Source organism: Sorex fumeus, unplaced genomic scaffold (genome assembly GCF_029834395.1).
Source record: "Sorex fumeus unplaced genomic scaffold, SorFum_2.1 ptg000098l, whole genome shotgun sequence".
Taxonomy (NCBI): Eukaryota; Metazoa; Chordata; class Mammalia; order Eulipotyphla; family Soricidae; genus Sorex; species Sorex fumeus.
In genome coordinates this window covers 20808149-20831427 of record NW_026606155.1, presented here as the reverse complement: position 1 = coordinate 20831427, position 23279 = coordinate 20808149, and the positions used below count along the sequence as shown (strand labels likewise).

At 52.3% G+C, this 23279-nt stretch overlaps 1 protein-coding gene across 3 annotated transcripts in view; it reads left to right on the top strand.

The window, feature by feature from the left end:
• JDP2 (Jun dimerization protein 2) overlaps positions 1-23279 on the top strand; it is a 42630-nt gene that overhangs the window by 3987 nt on the left and 15364 nt on the right. For all 3 annotated transcript variants that reach the window (XM_056133849.1, XM_056133850.1, XM_056133851.1), the window contains exon 2: positions 6672-6895. In XM_056133849.1, coding sequence (XP_055989824.1) covers positions 6672-6895 — 224 coding nt within the window. The remainder of the gene's footprint in view (positions 1-6671; positions 6896-23279) is intronic.

Here is a 23279-nt window from a genome sequence, read left to right as displayed (position 1 = left end):
GTTAGGTGGTGCCGGGGTGCCAATAACCTCTGCCGCCGTGTTCCTGTCTGCAGCAGGGACAAGAACGTCAGAGGAAGCAAGGCAAAGGGCAGGGGCCAGCCCTCATCTCTGCACCTCTGTATCCAGTCCGGACCTGCCCCACTTTGCTCCCTTTCAGGCAGGATGGCCTGCCCCCAGGGCTGCAGCCCTAGGAGTGGGGAAGAGGAGAGAAGAGTCCTCTGAGGCCATCAGAACGGCAGATGTGTGCTAGGTGGGGACTGAGCTCCAGGTCACCCCGCATTGGGGCTCTTGGGGAAAGAAGGCCCCTGGGGCTGTGCTCACTCCACAGGCGTTAGGTGCAGGCGCTGTTCCAGGTACTTTCCAATGACAAACTGATGGAACGCTCTCGCAGCCTGTCAGGACCAAGAATAATATTCCCACGTGACAGCTGAGCACATGAGACACAGAGACATCAGGGACCTGGCCCAAGATCACACAGCTCGTGGGGACCATACCTGGGACTCACACTCAGGCCAGCGGGCCTCAGTGTTCTTGCTCTTATCTGCCTCGGCTCCATGGTTGGGTTTCAGTCATACAATGTCCCAGCACCTGTCCCTTCACCAGTATACATTTCACACCACCAGTGTCCTCAGTTTCTCTCCTGCCTCCCCTTCACCCCCACACCAGCCTGCCTCTATGGCAGGCACTTTTCTTCTGTCTGTCTCTGTCTTTCTCTCTCTCTCTCTCTCTACCTGTTCTTAATCTTAGGGTTTATTTCTGGCCTGTTGCTCCTTGACTTCTGGATCGACTTCATTTTTTATTTATTTATTTATTTATTTATTTTCTGAGGCTGGTTGACCTACATCCTTTGAGATTCCAGGAGAGAGATCAGCCCAGATAATTCCTAAGCTCCAAGAACAGGTTTGGTGTTTCGTGTGCCAGGATTCCTGGGAGATGGTTCTGTGCTCTGGGACCGCACAGCCCTCCCCTGCAGCTTAGTCTCCCTCCTGGTGTTATTTCTGCCCCCCTCCAACTCCACCCCCCCCCCCCCCCCAGTATCTCCTGCCTCCTTGACTTTGCCTTCCACCTTTCCTACTGGGAACCCTCCCAGGCTTTGGCTCCCAAGACCTCCTTCACTTTGACTCACTCTCTTCTCGTTGGCGCCTCACCTACCTCTAACCCTACCGGTGCCCCTGGGGTCTTCCCCTGTGAACCCTGTTGCCCCTTGCTCTGCCTCATCACTGTCCTTCTGCAGCAACAGGCCGCCTGCGGTCACTTGCATACCCACCCATGGCTCCTGATGCCAGCCCTGGCCAGCTGCTTGCCCAGAGGCCAGCTAACCTACCCCGAGACGATTCAAATCCCCCTTCAGATGTTGTTCCTGCAGCTCGATGATGTTGATCCTAATTTTCTCAAAGCATGCCTTTTCTTTGGGGGGAGAGGTAACTTTTAAATGGTGCTCAGGGAGCTGGGGGCATACTGGGTGATTCTTGGCCAAGTGGGCCCGACAGCTCATTGTTGGGGCCTGAGTATGTTCCGACATGCCGGAGGCCTCTGGTACCATACCTGGTGTTTCCTGGGGTGACCATTTAGTGCTAGAGAGCAAACCGGGGTTCTCTGCATGCAAAACTTGTGCCATCTCCTGAGCCAGCCTGTCTTTTCCTTTTTAACCCATCTTTACCATTCTTGGTGAAGGTGCTGGTGAGACTACTTCCTGTAAGAATAGACTGAGTTTGACCCATCAAAGCCAGACTTAGAGGCTGGAGAGATAGTACAGGGGTTGAGGCCTTTGTCTCAGATGCAGTCAACCCTGCTTGGGTCCCTGGCACTGCATGTGATCCCCTGAGGCCTTCCAGGAGTGATCCCTGAGCACAGACCACCCCTCTCCAACACACTCAAGGTATTGTAAGATTCGCAGACTGTAAATAAGAGAAGAAAATCAGAGTCAAAAAGCATGTCTTCACCTTCTTTCCTTCCTTTTGACTGAAATGACTTGATGTTATTTCCCCCCCCCAGTATCTCAAGTCCATTATCTAGACTGGAAGTATTTTGTGACTTTTCACCCAAACTGTATAACTGTATAACTGTAATCAGATACCTTTATCAGATCTTTCCTTTAGGTTTTTTCTACTTAGACTCATAGATCTGGTCCCTATTTTCTTCAATCTGGCTTTTAGGGAGCTGTATCCAGTGCCCTAGAATCTCAGGCCCGCACTGAGGAGGGTCTGCTGTGGCCTCCCGACGCTTTCTGTCTTACTCGGGACTCGCTTCTGAGTGGTGTTTTGGAGCTGTGCAAAGCCACGTTTTCCTTCCTTGGCTGGTTTCCAAGTTATTCCTGGTCAGTGTCTCAAATTGCCAAAGTCTTTTTTGGATCCTGGGCCTGTCTTTTGAAGGACAGGCCCTGTTTGCCAATACGGGTGCTCTGCCCAATTCTAGAACTGACTCGTGGGGTCCACATCCCAGTTCCTAACGGAGGGTATTTATCCCGCTTTCAGACCACTGGCTCCCTGATGCTTTTAGCTCACAGCTTGCCTTGCGCCAAATGGGAAACAATTTCCCCTTTTGTCATTTTTCCTGTCTTCCTTAAAGTGGGTCAGTTCCTCCGGGCTGTTTCTGGTTGTCTCCGCCTCACTCCATGCCCCCCCCCTCCTTTTAATTGAACTATAAATCACATCAAATTGTTTCATTTTTCCAATCACCAAAGTTGACTTTCGGCCTTGGATCACCAGCCAGCTCCTTACAGTTAATGAGGATCCAATTATGAAAGGCAGCCGCTCCTGCTCCTCCCCACTCGGCCCCGCTGACTTCTCCCTGGCAAATGTCAGCTGCTGTGGGTGTCTCCTGGGAATGGCATGTGTTAAGGACTTTGTGGTTTGTATCTGAGCACTTAGGGGCGCCCTTGGAGGGGAAGGAAGCGGGTGGGGGGGTTGCTGCTACAACAAAACGCCTGTGGCCTGCTGCCCCAAGAGAGGGTGTCTTCGGGATGGGTTCATCGGGGAACAGGAATGACAAGAATTTATAGGCCCTCCACTGCTCCCAGAGGGTGGGGATCCCCAGGAGTGGGGTTCCACAGGAGCTGAGAATTCATTATATCGGGGGATCATTTGTTAGTGTCTCATTTATACCATCTGTACAGAAATAAACAGAAGCTAAGGCAGGAGTCTCTCATGCCTGAGCAGAGCGGTCTGGCTTCCATCTCCCAGAGATGGTGTAGGCAGGGAAGCATCCAGAAGCCTCTGGAGGACTCCTGGGAGTCGACTGTGGAAATGAAAACTGTGGGTGTCGGCATCCTGGCTTGATAAATAGCATCTAGACTTCCAGTGCCGACTCAATCTCACTGAGTTTGACTTCATACATTTATCATTCATTCATTTAACAAGTACTTCCCCACCACCACCCCTCAGGAGGCCTGAGGGAGCACCCCCTTCCATGACTGCTGCTTGTTCCAGGAAACTGCTCCTTGACTCGCTGGTGACCACACAGCAAGGGAGTGTTGCAGCACAGGGAGGCCCTGGAGCCTTTGGCCATACAAGGCTCTATATTTTGGCTTCCTTCCATACCTGAGGGGTGCCCCTTGCCCCCACTAGGAGATGTATCTTGTGGAAGCACCAGTCATTTTCCAGCTGCACCTACCCTACCCCCACCCCCACCTCTTGTCTGTACTGATGAGCTTAGTTATAAATCTTTTGGGGGTGACTGAGGTCTGGGCTGGAGCAATAGCACAGCAGTAGGGCGTTTGCCTTGCGCATGGCCGGCCCGGCCCAGCCAGGTTCGGTTCCTCTGCCCCTCTCGGAGAGCCTGGCAAGCTACCAAGAGTATCTTGCCTGCATGGCAAAGCCTGGCAAACTCCCCATGATGTATTCGATATGCCAAGCACAGTAACAAGTCTCACAATGGAGACATTACTGGGCCTGCTCGAGCAAATCGATGAACAACAGGAGGAGAGTGCTACAGATGTCTGGGAGCTTCCATTCAAGTCTAGGAGAGGCAACTTTGTAGGGCTTCTCCTCTTCTGAGTTTCCTTTCTCAATTTGGTTCAGGGGGCCTGACACCACTTCCTGTGCCCATTGGGTGTCCACGTGGCTGAGATTGGGCATCTTTTTGCCATGCAGGAATGAGTCCTCCCATCTGTCCTTTTTGTTCTCTCTCGGGAAGACTGGGGCAAGGTGCAGTGTAGCCAAGGCCTCCCAGAGCAGCCTGCTGTGCTGTGCTGTGCTGTGCTGTGCTGTGCTGTGCTGTGCTGTGCTGTGCTGTGCGCCCTGATCTGGGGGGCTGATGGTGAGAGGGTGACACTGGCTGGCTCCATGCTCCAGTGCAGCGCATGTCTGTGTCTGAACTTCCACTCAGCTGCCGCGGGCTTCTGCAGGGAGCCTCAGCCTGGATCTCCCTGTGGGCTTCCGAGTCCAGGGTCCTCAGAGTGGAGAATGAGCTAATCCTGCATGATTGGTCTGTGTCGGAAAGTGCCCCATTAGAAGGCCCATTAGAAGGCCATTTCTTTCTCCTGAGCGCCGTGGCAAGGGCAGGCTGAGAAAGCTTTGGTTCTCAACCTTGGAGCCTGGGATCCAGCCCCAGCACCATCCTTGGCTGGCAGTGGACTTTGGACAACTCATCTAACTTCTCCAAGTTTCCATTTCACATGGGCTTCATGAGGATGTGGTTAGTTCTGTATAGACTGATGTCGGATGAGTCTCTGATCCTTCCCTGAGCTGACGGGGGCGGGGGGGGGGGTGCGCTGGTACTGAGGAGGGCGGGGGAGGGTGTGGGGTCAGGAGGACAGCTGTGGGTGAGGACGGGGATGCAGAGCAGGGCGGGCACAGAGGAAGGAGCGGGGGGGGGGGGGCAGCGTGACCAGATGGGAAGCGGTGGACAAGTGCTTCATGGATAGACTTGGTTGATGGGCTGAGGGTGAAGTAACAGGCCCACTGGCCATTCACCAGGGCTTGTCACCCAAGGAAGTGGGGACTAGTAGGCCTTTGAGGGCTGAAGTTTTTGGAAATCACTCATACCCTTTCCCCCTGAGCAAGGACCTAAGAAGAGAAAGAAAGAGCCACTGGACACCTTTGATTTTTTTTTTTTTTTTGCTTTTTGGGTCACACCCAGCAATGCACAGGGGTTACTCCTGCTTCTGCACTCATAAATTACTCCTGGCGGTGCTCAGGGGACCATATGGGATGCTGGGAATCGAACCCGAGTCAGCCGCGTGCAAGGCAAATGCCCTACCCGCTGTACTATCACTCCAGCCCCCTGGACACCTTTGATTTTGAATTGGGGACAGCAGGATACCTGACTAAGCCCCCTCTCTGGAAATCTAGACCCAAGAATCCGAATGGGGGCAGGGTCCCAGTTCGTCTCCCTCTAGAACTGCTCAGGGAACCCCAGATCTCATGGTCCTAAGGGGACACTACCTGACAGTGAACTGTAGGCCAGGGAACAGGAGATGTCCCTGTCCCACCACCAGACATATGGCAAGAGACAGGGACGAAAGAAAGCAGAGACCAAGCTACTCCACCAGGGTTTACAGAACGACGTTTTTACTGCATGTGCGGAGGGAGAAATCGTCTTTTCTAAAGGACTTGAATCCAGGAGCAGCTTTGAACTAAAATGCTACTTATGAGGCTACTTAGAAACTCACGGTGCCTGAACAAGCTCTGTGTTCTCGGTGTCTGTTGGCTTAGAGGTGGTCGTGGTCAGACCAATGGGTGGATGGATGGACAGATGGGTGAATGGGTGATGGATGGGTGGATGGGTAGGTGGATGAGTGAATGTGCCGGACCTGTGTAAGGGACCAGAGAACTCTGGTTTTTATTGGCAAACAAGCTTTCTTCACTGCCATCTTTATTTTGTAACGAGCTTTTTTTTTTTTTTTTTAAACCAGGAGCTTCTCTAGTGAAAAGGAGGAAGAAACAAGCATTCCCTTAGCATTGACCTGTGTAATCTTTCTTTCCTGCCTGAATCTCAATTCCCTTACAAATATCCTGGGCCTGGCAGAGCCAGAATGTGTTTGCGTGGAGAATAAAGAGACAGTGGGGGACTCTTCTGGGGCGGGGCTCCTTGGGGGTGGGCGGTAGGGGGGAATCACGCGCTAATTAATTCCATCTCCTCTGCCTCAGTCTCTTCCTCACAGACACCAGCACACACACTAACCTTTAGCTTAGATTTGCCTTATCTTGTATTCAGAGTGCCTTGACAAGTATGCAGCGCAGGCTGTGCGATTTGAGGGGAGGCACCGTGCCAGACCAGAAATAGCCCCTCTTAAACAGGTGCCTGCGGTTCCACACTCGATCCTTCCTCTGGGGAGTGAGTCTCTTGCCGTTTAAATCCCGCTCCTCCGCTTCCAGCGAGGTCCAGTTTTGCGCGAGTCGTCGGTCCAGCCCTGGCTTTTCCCTCTGTGGATGGCATCTAAGGCGATCTCAGGGGCTTAGAGGGGGTGACCCAGGACCGTCACACTGCAGGTGCTGGCTCCGTGTGGCTCCTCACGGGGGACATGCTCAGCACCAGGGGTAACTTCGGTGTGGACGATCATGTTTCCTCCAGAACAGGATGGACTAAAGGGCAGGAAGAGCACTGGAGTGGGCCGGGGATCCTGAGGCCATTGGTGAAAGAAGGGGTGAGGTTCCTGACCAGACCTGGGGGCTTCGGCCCTTCTTGGACCCTCCTGGCTGACCGTCCTGCTCTCCTCCCGCCCTCTCCAGGCTGGCTGGCCGCGTCTCCTGCTATGATGCCTGGGCAGATCCCGGACCCTTCCGTGACTGCGGGCTCTCTGCCGGGGCTCGGCCCCCTCACTGGACTCCCCAGCTCAGCCCTGACTGCAGAGGAGCTGAAATACGCCGACATCCGCAACATTGGGGCCATGATCGCCCCTTTGCACTTCCTGGAGATGAAGCTGGGCAAGAGACCCCAACCCGTGAAAAGTGAGGTGAGCAGACCTTCTTCCCCCGGGCGAGATCTCCAGGTATGCCGTGACCTGAGGTTGGTGCTCAGCATAGCGGCCTCTTGAGACCCAAAGTGTCCTTGAGGCCAGAGGCTCGTAAGACCTTCAGAATCGGGTGGCCTGTCTGCATGTGGCAACTCCTGAATCAGAATCTGTAGTTTTTACAATGCCCATGGAGAATGCATAGACCTGGGGGAAGGTTCCAGAGGCCCTGGGCTAACACCAGAGGCCAAACTTGTGTCTGGTTCTGCCAGGAGCTTGGTGTGAGAGGTTAGGGATAGCAGTAGTGAGGAATAATACTTTGGATTTCTCTTGGGGCTCTCGGGAAGAGCCAGGGAGCAAGGCGCATGTGCTCAGGCATTGAATGTGTATAGTGCTTGAGTCTGGGGTGGTCTTGGAAGCGTTTTCTCGGGGCTTAGAAGATGACCCAAAGGGTGGGAACATGAACTTTGCATGAGGCTTTAATCCCCAGCACCCCATGTGGCCCTAAAATACCCAACAAAACCCCCAACTTCTTTTTGGCATCATTATTTCTACCATCTGGTCTGCCCCCATCACAGCAGAACTAGAGGGGGTGGGAGGCAGCACTTAGAGTCAAGGTGGTGTCACCTTTTCCCCAAGCAGCTGCCAGAGCTGGGTGTGCCTGCCTTCTCCCCGCGACTCCCCCTCCACCCGGCCCTGTCTGAGATGGTGTTTGCAGGGGACTCTGCCCTGCACCCCCTCCGCAGGGCCCTTGCAGCTGCAGCGTCCGTGAGTCCTCTGTACAGGAGTGTAGGGTTTCCCTGGGGACCAGCAAGAAGCGGAAGTCCCCTGCCTGGGTGAGCATCAGTGCTGTGCTCGCCTGAATCGTTTTCCCAGGCCTGATGATCTGCCCCAGTGCCGGCGATGAACACCCAGGGAGAAGACCAGCCAGTGTTGGGAGGGCGGGAGCATGTGGGAGCAGCTGTGGGTGTCAGACACAGGGTGCCCTGGGGTGGTCTGGGGAGAGGACTCCCTGCACCCTTTGGAGAGTAGGGCTTGGATGCTCAGAACCTATTCCAGGCACTGTGCTCAGGAGTGACCTCTACTGGTGCTCCGGGCCCCCAGCACTGTGGTAGCAAAGATGGACACAGGCTTGGGACTCTGGAGAGAGAGAGAGAGGAACTGGGTCCCAGCAGTGAGGAAAGTTGGGGGGAATCTTCAGTTTGTGGCCTCCCTCCCCTCACAAAGACTGCAGAGGGCGGCCAGGAGCCTGGCTGGGGGTCGGCAAAACTGTGTGTGTTGTGTTTGGCCTGTCCCATGTTTGAGAAGAAACCTGACCCAAGAGTTCACTTGAGCATTTGGGTTTTTATCTTTGATTGAAACACTGGACGGTCTGACTGTGCCAGGGCCCGTTCCGGGGTTGCAGCAGCGGAGTGTCACGGACAGAGGGAGCCTCTCGCCCCTTCCGTTTCCCCTGCTGGCCGCCAGCCCCCACCTGCCCATTCTGGATCTCGCGGACACTATCGTTTTATTTTTGTCACCTCCTGACACCTTCCTAGCCCCCAAGTGTGTGGCCCCTGTTGGAGTCATCTGTGCCCAAGGTAGCTAGCTAGATGAGGTGCATTGTTGGTGCGCACCCATGGTAGGTGTCCAGCGAAGGCCAGCAATGGCCAGCTGAGGGCTGGCGTGTTCCTTACACCCACTGGTACTTGTTCAGTGGGTACTTGCACTGTGGGTCACCCCTCCTGGCTGGGCATCATCATCATCCTGCTCTTGCCCTGAGGACCCTGGACACTTCGCTATTCGCCTCATAGGCTCCTGCTTTCTGGGTCTCTGTACAGTGAAACAATCAGTTAAAACCATCAGATGGGGCCAGAGCAATAGTATATAACAGGTAGGGTGTTCGCCTTGCATCTGGCTGACCCGGGTTCAATCCCTGGCATCCCATATGGTCCCCTGAAGACTGCCAGGAGTAATTCCTGAGTGCAAAGTCAGAAGTAAGCCCTGAGTGTCGCTGGTTTAATTAAAAATAAATAAATAAATAATCCCCATAGAAATGTTTGGCTGGCTGGAGCTCCGGTTGTTGTATGTGGGTGCCTCTGGGTTGGACCCGGCATTGCATGGTCACTTTGTAACCATGTGCACCAAGTGGGAGCCACAAGCCGGGATTCAGTCCCCTGCAGTAAGCCCCGAGTACCGCAGCATGTAACCCAAACTCCAGTCTCTCCCTGCAAAACAAAATTAAAAAGGGGCTGGAGCAATAGCACAGCAGGTAGGGCGTTTGCCTTGCACAAGGTCGACCCGGGTTCGATTCCCAGCATCCCATATAGTCCCTGGAGCACTGCCAGGAGTAATTCCTGAGTTCAGAGCCAGAGCCAGGAGTAAGCTCTGTGCATCGCCAGGTGTGACCCAAAAAGCAAAAGAGAGAGAGAGAGAGAGAGAGTGAGAGAGAGAGAGAGAGAGAGAGAAGAAAATTAAAAATAGTGGAGCAGGACCCTAGGCACCCAGGCCTGGGACTCGGTGGGGCCTGTGTAAGTGTGGGAGAACTTCCCTGGTCTGAGGAAGGCTCTGAGTTACCCCCTCTGACTCCCCCCCACCCAGAGGGTAAGAGGCGCTGGCTTTTTCTCGTGGGGATGGGGGGATTGGGAAGGACACTATTTGGGTTGGGTATTTTTATACTTCACAGCCTCCCCCAGAGGGATGGCATCTGCCCTGTACCCGACAGTGACGTGCTGTCCTCGCAGGCACCCACAAGCACGCTCCATCCTGACTGTGAAAATAACAAGCCGCTTTTAGGGCCCATTTGCATGTGCTCTCCTGCGCCGGCAGGCTGCGAGGGCGAGCGGGCAGATGGAGCAGCCCGGACTGCGCAGGCGGAGAGAGAAAGGGCGGCCGGGCCCTGGGGCCTGACCCCCCCAACGCCTCCGCCTCCGGGATCACACAGCTAGGAGACTGTATGGGGGGGGGGGAAGGAGGGAGTGTTGGGGTGATGGAGCCACTGAAAAAGCCATGGAGGGGCTGGGGAGAGAAGCACAGTGAGAGAACTGACACCACGCAGAAACCTTATTTGCATGCTGCACTGTCTTTGGTACATTCACTTGCTAATCTTTCCATCCCGTGCAAGTTTTGTGAGTATTGGGCCAGAGCGATAGTATGGCGGGCAGGGGGCTTGCTCTGCATATGGATAACTCGGTGCACGGTCCCCAGCACACTATATGGTCCCCCAAGCCTCACAAGGAGAGATCTCTGAGCGCAGAGCCAGGAATAAGCCTTGAGTAATCACCAGCTGTGACCCCAATACCACCAAAAAAAAAGTTTCATGGGCACTAATAACACTGGAGAGTAGGGCGTGGATGCTCAGAACCTATGAGTAGGGCTTGGATGCTCAGAACCTATGCTCAGCCCAGTTTATTTTTGCATTTGAACAGGTAGCAGACCCATGCCTAATAGCTTGAATTGTATCTAAGTTTCAGTGGAAATTCAAGGCTGTCTCCTTTGATACTTTGTAGCCCTGAAATCCTACCTAAGGGGACTAATCTCAGAAGTCCTGTCTTCTGTGTTTATTACTTTGTTTGGGGGGCCACACCAAACAAAGAAGCAACTCCTAACACCAACCGCCGGTACCTGGCCGTTTGTCATCCACAAAACCTGAACTCCACCATTTGCCTTTGACCACTGCTTCCTGCTCACCGACATGGCCCAAGAGACAGCGGTCAGCAAGAGGGTTCATTATCTGATCCTGCCTCAACTTTCCTCTGGGGAAGCTTGAGGTTCAGGGACTGGGAAGGGTCACCTGGCTGACATGTGGCCAAGGGACTGAGGAGCCCGGGCTGAAGCAGCTCTCTGACCCCACACAAGAACCCCTCGAGGCTGTGTTCGCTGTAGCTGTTGCCGAGCCTACATCGTCTGGGAGATCCAACAGGCTTGGCGTGGCCAGCTGGAAACCAGCCCCGGCCTCTGGCTTTCCAGTCCAGCCTTTACCGGAAGGAGCTGCGGCCTCCCAGGCTCCCCATGGCCCTTTCAGGCTGAGACCGGATCAGTGCACTCTTCGTTTTAATGCCTCGACCTGACAAGCAAGTGCCCTGCAATTCTGCAGTTTTATCATCTGTCAGGCCCCGCAAAGAGTGTGCCGGCCACCGGCTAGCACTGTGCAGGCAGCTCCATGCGTCCCAGCCCTCTTGCTGACCGCTGTCTCTTGGGCCACGTCCGTGGGCATGAAGCAGTGGTCAAAGGCAAATGGCAGAGTTCAGGTATTTCTTTTTTTTTTTTTCTTTTTTTTTTTTTTTGCTTTTTGGATCACACCCAGCGATGCACAGGAGTTACTCCTGGCTCTGCACTCAGGAATCACTCCTGGCAGTGTTCAGGGGACTATATGGGATATGCTGGAAATTGAACCCGGGTCGGCTGCGTACAAGGCAAACACCCTACCCACTGCACTTTCGCTCTGTCCTGAGCTCAGGTTGTGTGGATGCAAATGGGCAGCTATGGGAATCGCTGTTACAAGTTGGTTCTGCACGATATGAGACCACATGTGGGTGCCAGCTGCTTGTCTGCTGTCGTTGGTCCCACAGATATTCACAGAGTGCTTACCTGAGGCCAGGTAGTGATTATCACAGTGGGGCACAAGCATCAGTCAGCACCCGGGCCCTGCCATGCACTGCTAGCGGTGCCCCCTCCAAATCAAACTGAAAATTCAGGTGACCAAGAGGATGGGGGGCACCCAGGCTGTGTGTCCAGAGGGATTGGCCAAGGAAGCTTGGCTTGTTCTGCTCTGGGCGATGGGGTGCTGGGGCCAGGGCTTTGTCCTGACCTCTCCTCTGTCCCTTTCAGTCTGGCTTTCCCAGACTGTCCTCTTCTTCACCTTCTGTTCTGCGGCTCCCATGAGAACCCCACTGTCCCCGCGGTCTGGGCCTCTCCCACATTCCCTCTGAGGGGACTGCTGTGGCTCCCCCTCTGGGTTTGGGATATTTCCAATACACACATGTATGCACATACTCACATGCACACACACATGCACACTCATACACACGCCTGCAGACACACACCCGAAGTAGCACAGAACCTGCCAGGCAGGACCCCTTGGGCCTCTTGCATCTGGCCGGTGTGCGAAGGGGACCTGGGTGTTCAGTGGCAGTAGGGCTGTAGGACGTGGAAGAGAAGAGCTTGCTAGTGGTCATCCCCCGGACTGGAGTCGCCTGCAGATGAGGCTTGTCGGCTCTCTAAGTGTGGTTTGCCTTTTCTTGTTTTTTTTTTTTTTCCTTTTCCTAAGTGGAATGAGTTACTATATTTAAGAGCCAGGAAATGTGGACATTCTGGCTTCTTTCAAAAAGCCAAAACAGACCAGAGTATGTGACCGCTCTGGCCCACGCCCACAGGCAGTCAGGAGCTGGGCTGTGCAGAGCTGCTCTCAGAGAGGAAGGCAGACGGGGTCCTGCGGGTCCCTTAGGCTCGCCCCAGGCCCCTTCTCTCTGCCTGGGTTATCTGCTGTGTGTGTGTGTGTGTGTGTGTGTGTGTGTGTGTGTGCGCACGCACACACGCGCACACACCCACCTTCACGCACATGCCCACCTTCAAGTCCTGAGGATAGGATAACTCCTTATGTCACCTACCATCTCCGTGCCTGGCCTGGCTACCAGGTTGAATGCATACCCTCAAGGTTGAGCAGTAGCTGTGTCAACTGGCCGAGTCACTTAACCGCCCAGTGTCCCTTCCAATCCCCGTCAGTTCTTCCCTCTAAGCATGGCCCACTGGCCTTCCGAGTTCCAGACTTCAGGCAGGGGGAATAAAAAGAACAATGAAAGACCAAACAGTCATTCTTCAACTTGACCCATCAACAAAACTGATGGGAAAACATCTAAATACAGATTTCCAGAGCTGGGTGGCATGGGTGGCATCAGTGTGTGTGTGTGTGTGTGTGTGTGTGTGTGTGTGTGTCCCTAGAGTCCTTGACTGCCTCTGCATGGTGCATATCTCAGGCTTTTCTAATCTTCTGTGTATGTGTGTAGGAGGGGCAAAAGGGGGACGTTCCGAGGGTTCCACCTTGAGAAATCAGTGTGCGGCCACCCCCCTGCCAGCTCGCTGATGTTCCCACAGGGCCCCCTCTGCATAGCAGGAGAGGAGACCTTTTCTGCACAATTCACCTCCTTCCTCTCCCAGCCTCTCCTGGGGTGGGGCAGATGCAGCCAATGTGGCCAGGGCTTCCCTTTGCACGAGGTGGCGTGCGTGTCTGAGCCCAGTGGGATCTCGGGGATGTGCCCTTCCTCAGCACAGACCAAGAGGCTCGTCCCGTGTACCCTGAGCCTAAACCATTGCCGCAGAGCAGCCTGCGTGGCGGGTAAACGTTGGCGCGCATATGCTATGTTTTTAGTGATTTAGAACATAAAGACAGCCCACTGGATTTTTTTTTTTTAGCAAGCCTTGCATAATTGTTTTTTTTTTAATTTGTGGCTCTCTGGAATAGTGTTGGCCTCCCTCCACTCCCCCACCCCACCCGACTCGGATGCTTTTTCTGTCTCATACTTACTTGGCAGAGAGGTCCAGTCTGATCCATGACGGCTTGGAACAGAATCTCCCAACTCATCTTTCAAAATCCCCAATTTCCACTTTTGTCCTGGCACTTGGTTAGCACATTTTGAAAAGCTGTTAGCTCCCCTCCACCCCCACTTTAATAGTTTAATTTGTGGGAGGCTGAGTGATTGAGGCTGTGGAACGTGGCCCTGTGATGCTGCTTCTTGCTCCAGCCCACACCCTGAGCACCCATGGGCCTTCTGAAATTCTTAGTTAACGTGACAGGTTGGTCACACCTGCTGCCCTAGCCCTGGGTCATTTGGACAGGGGGTTGGGGGCATGACTGGTCAGAATGTTCTTTGTGGAAACCAGACAGTTCTGAAAAATGTAGGGGGCTGGAACAATAGCACAGCGGGTAGGGCGTTTGCCTTGCACGCAGCTGACCTGGGTTCGATTCCCAGCATCCCATATGATCCCCCGAACAATTCCTGAGTGCAGAGTCAGGAGTGACCCCTGTGCATTGCTGGGTGTGAATTAAAAAGCAAAACAAAACAAAATGAAAAATGTAGGTTTGCTTGCTTACAGTCCCCATTTTTCTGTTTTTGTTTTGTTTTCATTTGTGGGGGCATAGCAGGAGAGGGGTCTCCCAAGAAGTGATCATGAGTCCCCAGGGGCCCTGTGCAGGGAACCTGCCTGCAGTCCAGTATGAGGGTCCAAGGATGTGGTACTGTGCCAGCCATGTGGGGCTGAGGTACTTGGTGATCCTGGTCGCAGCGGTGCCAGGGATAGGACCAGCTGCAAGCCACACCAGCACTGTAACCCTGCACTATCTCTCTGGCCCCTTCTAAAGCCCCCCACCTCCTAGCATTGCTAGGCTGAGTGAGCTAACGTAGGTCAAGGGGTTCCTGTAATGCCCAATTCCTGTTGGGATTCCAGTGTGACCGCGGTGCAAATCCCTTTTCATAAGGGACCATCTCATATCCTGGACTTTCATTTTCTTGAGGGTGTTTTGTCCTTGAAGTGCTGGGTGGGCTGAGGGGCTGTTGGTTCCTGGATGGTTTCCAGCTTAAGGAGCTGACTCAGAGGCCTGGAAGAACTCTGGGCTTTGGGGGCCAAGCTGCTATGTTTGAAATGACCACATTCACTTCCTGGGACACCTTGGACAAGTCAGCTGGGTTTTAATTTTTGGTTTTGTTTGGGGGCCACAACAGGCTTATTCCTGTCTCTGTGACCAGGGATTACACCTGGCAGGGCTTAAGTTTCCTTATGTGCCAGGGATCAAACCTGGGTTCGCCACATGCAAGACCAGCATCTTAACCCTGTGGTCTCTCTCTCAAGCCCTCAACTGATCTGTTTCTTCTTTGAGGAAATTTCTGTTCATCTCTTCTGCACCTTTTTTGATAGGGTTGGGTATTTTTTCCCTTTGAAGTTCCACCAGTGCCTTATATATCTTTGATATTAATCCTCTATCAAATGGGTATTGAGTAAATTTTTTTTCTTCATTCCATGGGCTATTTTTGTATCCTGTTCATGATTTCCTTTGAGATGCAGAAGCTTCTTAGTTTAATGTAGCCCCATTTGTTTATGTTTGCTTAGTCAGTGGTGAAAATGAAAATGACAAATGAAAAACATGAAAATCCCTGAAGATGCCTTTAGCTTCGATGTCATAGAGTTCTCCCTATGTTTTTCTCTACTACCTTATGGATTCAGGTCTGATAGCGAGGTCCTTAATCCATTTGGATTTGACTTTTGTGCCTGATGTTCGAAAGATGTTCGAAGTTCATTTTTATGCATGTAGCTGGCCAGTTTTTCCAGCACCACTTGTCGAAGAGGCTTTCCTTGCTTCACTTCATATTTTTTGCTCCTTCATCAAAGATGAACTGATCATATACCCAAGGGCCTGTCTCAGGATATTCAACTCTGCTGCATTGATCGGAGGGCTCCGTCTTTATTCCAATACCGTGGTTTTAATTACCGTTTGAAGTGATGCCTCTCATCTTCTTTTGCCTGAGCACTGCTTCCGCTGGCCTTTTTGAGTTGTTTCCTCACCAATGAAAGGAGGGAATTAGAACACCTGAGACAGAGTCCTGGCCTTGGCCGTGTGGGGGTGGGGAGTGTGTGTGTGTGTGTGTGTGTGTGTGTGTGTGTGTTTGTGTGTTGGTGGGGCAGGGGGTGTCTCCAGCCACTCTGCTGTGGGGACTGTGAGTCATTCCACATTCCCACCCCACTGGCCTCTCCTCTGGATGCCGCCAGCCCCACAGGCTGGCTTTCACAGACCTTCCTGTGTTAGGGTATTTCTGCAGTGGAGAAAAGCAGACTTTCAATTCTCATCACACACTGTCCAGAAGAAGATCTTTCAACACTGTGTGTCCCCTGAAACTGCCCACTGTGACCCCTTGTGTGTCTCCCGGGTGTGATGGTCACTGCAGGATTCCCACAGCTTCTCTTTAGTTGCTGCCCCATAAAGTGGCCTTGAAGTTGTCCATGACAGCCAGTTTACTCTGAGGGCATGGACAGGGAGGGGGAGACTGATTCCTCCTGGGGAGAGACTTCTCTCACAGGTCTCTTGCCCCTCAACTGAGCGTCCAACCAAGGCAGCCCTACCTGAGGGTTGGAGTTGGGAGACCAGAAGGGCAGGTGGGCAGCCTCAACATCGGCCAGGCGTGAGTGAGGTCAAGTGCATCTCAGGTCAAGTGCATCCTTCGTGTCTCGAAGCCCCTGTGGCTCCAGGTCCTGCCCTCCCGAGTCCATCAGCTGCACTCATCTGGGCAGCCGCAGGGCTCCTTTGCAAGGACAGGGTGTGGGCATACTCTGATGACACTTCTCCAGGGTTTGCTTCTGTAGCCTGTATCCCTGGCCCTCTCAGAACCACCAAGCACACACTTGCGCTTTCTCGAAGCATGGGGGGACAGCTGCCTTCTGGGAACCATCCAGTTCTGGAAGGTTCCTAGATATTCGAACTTTCACTTCCTCCCTTGTAAAGCTGGAGGTGGCTCACCCCAACCTTGCACCCGATCCCAAAGTTCACACCAGATGCATCAAAGGCTTTATTGGCATAACTGAAAATACAGAGCTGATAGGAAAAATAGTCAGGGGGCTGGAAAGAGAGAACAGTAGGGAGTGCTGACCTCTGCACGTATCTGGCCCAGGTTTAAGTCCCAGCACTACCTGTGGTCCCTTGGGCCCCACCAGGAGTGATCCCTGAGCAAGGAGTAAGCCCTGAGCACCACTGGGTGTGGTCCACAAACAAAAACAATCCAAAAGCTTCTACCCTTGGATTGGGCGATGGTGGTTTCTTAGATATGACACCTGAAACGTGAACAGCAAAATGAAAAATAACTAAACTGGAGGACACCCTCAAAATCAGCCAGGGTGCTTCCAAGGACAGGAAATGAAAAGGCGCAGCAGAATAAGAGGAAAGTGTTGCTAATTTTAGGTCTAAAATACATACGTTACCTAAAATATATAAATCACTGCAATTCAATATTTAAAGACAAATATCCCAATTTAAAAAATGGCCAAAGTGTGTGTATCTCAATACATATTTTTCTAAAGAAGACATAAACAGCTTAGAGACACACAAAGAATGCTTAACTTTGGGGCTGACGATGACACTCAGCATCAGAGCACTTTCCTGACACATGTGAGGGCCTGGGTTCCATCCTCAGGAAACTCACCAAGCCTCCCCCAAAGAAAATAAAATTAAAAACTCATTATCATTAGCTACCCATGACATATTCAATATGCCAAACACCGTAACAACAAGTCTCACAATGGAGACATTACTGGGCCTGCTCAAGCAAATTGATGAACAACGGGAAGACAGTGTGACAGTGTGTATCCTTAGCTATCAAGAAAGAACAAATCAAACCCACAGTGAGATACCACTTCACACCCACTAGAATAGTGAAATAAAAAAGACAAGTATTAGTTAAGATGTAGAGATCTTATAATCCTTTCTGGGGAGGGGATTGAGCCATACCTGGCATTGCTCAGGGGCTACTCCTGGCCCTTTGCTCAGTGGCCACTTCCGGTCATGCAACAGGGACTGTCTGCAGTACCAGGGATTGAACTGGAGTTGGCTGCTTGCAGGTGAGCCTGTACTCTTTCTCCAGCCTCCGGAGAGTTAGTGCTCCCTGACAACTGTGAGGGGCAATGTAAAATGGCACCAACACTTTGGAAAACCTTCGACAAGTTCCTCAAAGGCGCCACGTAGAGTTGCCCTCTGATTCAGTGTTTGACTCCTATGTGTATGCCCAATGGAAAGGAAAACTAGCCACACGCAAATGCGGGCACATGCTTTCCCAGTGGCCTGACTCACCCATCTCCAGGTGGAAACAACCCAGGGTCCACCCATGGCTGAAGGGAGAAGTCAGATGTGATCTCTCCACACAATGGCCCATTCTTTAGCCACAAAAAGGAATAAAGTACCACGGCTGGCTCCAGCAGGGTTGGCCCTTGGACACATGTCCATGAAAGAGGCCAGTCACCAAGGATCATGTGCTGCAGAGTCCTCTGAGGATGAGTGTTGGAACAATCAGGCTCACAGAGGCAGGAAGTGGGGTCTGGGGGACCCTAGAGAAGGGAAGAGCGATGACTAGGGAGTATGGGACTTCTCGTGGTGGTAGTTAGAAGACTCTAAAATTGGCTGGGGGTGATACACCCACAGTCCCAAACTATAAAAAACAGCAGCATTGTACACGAAGTGGGCAAATTATATAGCCTGTGTGACTTGTCTTATTCAAGCTCTTTATTTTTAATCATGGGGGGGCACACCACTGGTGCTCAGAGATAACTTTTGGTGGGGCTTAGAAGACCATGTATAATGCCAAGGATTGAATCCAGTGCTTTACCCTCTGTACTCTTTCTCTTGTTCCTCAAGTTCTTATTTTTATTGATTTTTTTTTTATTCTGGGTCACACCCAGTGATGCTCAGGGGTTACTCCTGGCTCTGCACTCAGGGATCACTCCTGGCAGTGCTTGGAGGACCATATGGGATGCCAGGGACTGAACCTGGATCTGGCTACAGGCATGGCAAAAGCCCCGCTGTACTACCTGCTGTACTACCTCTGCGGCCCCACTTCAAGCTCTTTATTTATTTTTTGGACATCATATCCAGCGATGCACAGGGGTTTACTCCTGGCTCATGCACTCAGGAATTACTCCTGGCGATGCTCGGGGGATCATGTGGGGTGCTGGGAATGAAACCCGAGTCAGCCACACGCAATGCAAACACCCTACCCGCTGTGCTATTCCTCCAGCCCCTCAAGCTCTTTTTAAAAAGCAGAGAGCTCCTAACCACCCCAGGACCTGTAATAGGATTAAGATGATAATACAGTGCACTTCCCCTTACCCCTCCCCCAATCCCCCCTCTCTGATACTTTTGTGAGGATGCTTTTGTGAGGATGGTTATTACAATCTATTACAATCCCCGCCTCTCAACCTAGCGGCCAGGAGGAGGCCAGCAGCAGGTTGCTCCTTTGCCTTGTCTTTTATTGCTAGCGGTCAACCCAGAAGCAAGAAGAGCAATCAGGCAGAATTTGTATGGCACTAGGAGGAATGGTGGGATAGGAGGGAATGTGAGTTACAAAGGTCCCCTGGCTGCTCATTTGGGTCCCCTGGAGACTTTTTTTTTTTTTTTTGCTTTTTGGGTCACACCTGGCAATGCACAGGGGTTACTCCTGGCGGTGCTCAGGGGATCATATGGGATGCTGGGAATCGAACCCAGGTTGGCCGCATGCAAGGCAAACGCCCTACCCTACCCGCTGTGCTATCTCTCCAGCCCCTGGAGACATTTTTTTGCAAAGGATTCACCAGAGGCCCAGAGGGGCTGATTCAGTCTGTCTGGGTGGGGCCAGCAGGTGGTTCTAGCCTTTAGCCATTTGCTTGCTAACCCTCCTCCCCCTGCTACACTATAAACCAGCCCAGGTCTTTGAAGTCTTGAGGACATCTGGGTTCAAGACAGAAGGCTCCCTGGAGCAGCAAGCAGCGTGCTTTATGGTTTGCAAACAGCCTTTTGTAGACATGCTCTCCTTTGATCCTCTCCACAGCCCTGAGAGGTGGGTGTTGTTGGTACCATTAGTGGTTAGGGAGCCCGGGCAGAGAGGTTAAGTGACTTGCCAACGTAATTGTGTCTGTTCTACTAAAAAAAAAAAAATCCAGATTCACAGGTGTGCTCATACCTCTTAGTTATCAGATGTAAAACCGCTCAGAGCATGGCTGAGGTAAAGTCTGGGGCCAGGCTCATCTACTTTGTATGCACTTCAGAACAGAGATGCCCACATCGGAGCATCTTGCGAGAGCAAAGCAAGCTGGCAAATCATTACTTGTGTGTGTATGTGTGTGTAATACTTGTATGTGTGGATAGGAGAGATAGTACAGGGCTTAAGATGCTTGCCTTGCACATAGTGGACCCCACTTCAGTCCCTGGTACTGCATAGTCCCCTGAACCAGGAGGAGCCCTGAGCACAGAGCTAGGAGCAACCTCTGAGCACTACTAGGTATGGCCCAATCACCACCACCCCCCTCACAATTTTTTGCAAATATTTGTAAATGGATTCCTATGTACCTATATGATCTGTAGGTGCAAGAAACACCTAAGAGAGGAATAACTTGGATTTTGAGGCATTCAGAGACCTGCAGCTGTTGCCCATAACCACTGATCAAAAGGTTTGGCATCAACCAAGAGACATTTTATTTTTTTTGTTTGTTTGTTAGTTTTTGCTTTTTGGGTCACACCCGGCAATGCTCAGGGGTTACTCCTGGCTCATGCACTCAGGAGTTACACCTGGCGGTGCTTGGGGGACCATATGGGATGCTGGGGATCGAATCCAGGTCGGCCGCGTGCAAGGCAAATGCCCTACCCGCTGTGCTATTGCTCCAACCCAACATTTTCTTACTCAGTGAAGAGCTATACTAACTATACTGTGTAAGAGACTTCTGCTGCTGACACTGATCTGAGATCCACTGGAGTACATAGGCCCTACTCCAAGTAGGATCTGCAGACAGCGGCGCCAGCATCTGGGAGCATTAGGAAATGACTGTGAGATGGAGCATCTGAGTGTGCTCGGGGCCCAGGCCAAGCCTACTGAAGGAGAGCGCTGGTGCCTGGGAGCCGGTGATGACTGACCCTTCGGGAACCCAGGATGCTCTCCAGGGAGGGGGGGACGCCAGCTCCAACTGGGCTCTGCTTCTGTCGGAGAAGGGCTAAAACCAGTTTCCTCCAAATCTATCTCAGGCTTCCTGGAGGGACCTTGATGCCATCAAGTGTTCCTTGCCCCCAGTCTGCCAGACCAACTCAAGGCAGTTAGTTCCTTCCCTGTCTGGATGGTGCCCCCCCTCCACTAGTGTTCACACCCCCTAGGCCTCAAGGATACATTTAGCTACCCCCGTCCTATGCCCCCCACCTCCCACCCCATCAATAGGCAGACTCCTGGGTTGGGCTTTGAAGGGAGAGTGAGATGAACCCGTTCTGATGCCCCCAGAGCCCTCATTGGCTGTTTCTGGCCCTGAGTTGTCAGCAGACTCTGATCTAAGAACTGGGATCATGGCTAGGGGGATGCTCCGACCCTCCCCTGCCCCATTACCGGCTTTCCCTCCTCCCCCCACATCTCTTCCTTTCTCCCTCATGAGCTGCCATTGCCTGTCTTTCATGCCATCTGTCTCTTCCTCGCAGTAGAGATCACCCTCGGTCCTCCAGTTCCACAGCCCTGGCTGTGAATTTTGACCGTGTCACCTGATTTTTATTAGCTGGCGTTCATAGAGGTCTCCATTCTGCTCAGAGATTTGTCTGCTGGCAGTGCCTCTGCTGAAAGCTGGGTTTTAGCTGCACATCCTGCATACAGATTAAACGGAACTGCGTTGGTGGAGAATAATTAAGCCAAGGACCTTGTTTTTCACCTTCATGATGAAAGACAAATGACTTCCAGGGTTTTAATGGGATGATGGTGCTTGAAATGTTCTACTTTGGCCAACTCGGGACTTTCAATACAGCCCTGTTCATAAATATTCTTTGCCACTACTGCATCTTCTTTCATTGTACATAGCCATTTTGCAGGAACTCTCATTTCTGTGGGGATTTTTGGTTTTATTTCCCCCTCCAGTGAATTCAAACATATTAACTATTAACAGATAGGTTTCAAGTGTAACTCTTTTTCTAGAAGAAAAAAAAATAAAAGCCTAATTTTTCCTCCCTGCAAATATATTTTGAATATATAAATGTATGTTTATATTTTCCCACAAGCATTTTGGGGGATGGGGAGTATCTTGCAGGAAGGGAGCATTTTCTTTTTTCTGTACCGTGCAAACAGTTGTCAATTAGGCAAGAAAATTCATTGATTGCTTGGTGGGAAACCAAACCTCACTAAGCCAGAAATATGAAACAGGTCTAAAACAGACACATTTCAACAAAAGCCACCTACTCCCGCGGCCTCTCCCCCCCTACCCCCCGCCCCAAGCAGAGTGATTTCTGGGAAAGCAGGTCCCTATCCCTTTTCTCCTCCATGTCAGGGTTTCTGCCCATTTGGGGTCGTCTGTCCTGGGTCTCCAGGCCCCTCTCTGTCACTTTTGTAGAAGCAGCGTTTGCTCCATTCGCTCCTTCCTCAGCAGGACTGTCTGCAGCAGGGAGTCACCCAGCCCCAGCCGGCTTGTTCCGGCTTTGTTCCAACACAATAACACTCTTCTCGAGCCCTTCTCCTCCCCTCGCTGAGAGAAGGACCCTTACCTGCTCTGTTCACACAAAGCAGCCCCAGAGTTCAGTGGCTTGTCTGAGGACAAGAAAGACTGGGGGATGAGAAGGAAGCCCAAAGTCTGGGAAAGGCTCAGAGGTGAGGAGACAGAGCAGGACTGATTTGCAAGAACATCCACTGCGGGCTCTGATGCCCAGCAGGAGAGTGGAGCTGACCAGCCAGTTCAAGATATTTGCTGCTTCTTCCCCGGACAGAGTGGGATTCTGGTGGGTCCTGCCGCTGTCCAATCCAAAGCACACCTGCTTCCCTTTCTTCGATCTTGACCCCCCCAGCCTGCAGTGCTAGGGGATGGGCGTGCTCCTGGGAACCCCAGCTCCGGAAGTGCAGACTGGACCTTGGTTTCCAGCCTCCATGGCTCCTGCAGACGCCAGGTGTGGGAGGAGCCAGAGCTCAGCCACCTGCAGTCCCGGCCAGCAGAACAGTGACTCACCCTGGCAGGGGGAGCCCTGGCCACTGCTAGCTTCACCTGGTGGCCAGGGGGCCACTTCATGAGTGAGCCTGGCACGCGCGCAGTGTGTGGTCTTGGTCACAGGTGAATGTGTGTGTGGCTGCCAGGCTCAGGGAGAAGGGGAGGTGGACGCGCAGGTTCTCGTGGGCTGTCTATTCAGATCTCCCTTTCACAGACATTGGTGGACCTCTCCTGATAGCCATTAAGGTTGCAAGGTGCCCAACCCACAAAACACCAGCAAGAAGCGCACTTTGCTATGAAGTTCATGTGCAATTCAGTCAGCTTAATCAATGGCTGAATAAATAATGGTAAAGGTAAAGGCCCTCCCGTTGATCGTCGACTTGCTCGAGCGGGCCCAGTAACGTCTCCATTGGAGACTTTGTTGTTACTGTGTCTGGCATATCGAATACTCTCGGTAGCTTGCCGGGCTCTCCGAGAGGGGCGGAGGAATCAAACTCGGGTCGACCATGTTGGCCGCTTGTAAGGCGAACGCCCTACCGCTGTGCTATCGCTCCAGCCCTAAATAGTGGTACTCCTACATTAAAAAAAAAAGAAGAAGAAGATGATGATGATGATGATGATGATGATAAAGAAGAATTATCACACTTTGCCCTCCCATCCTCACCCGGGGTAGTGGAGGAGTCGGACTGAGGAAATGCAGTGCCAGTGGGGGCCAGGGTAAGCTCAGAGCAGAGACACGCCTTTC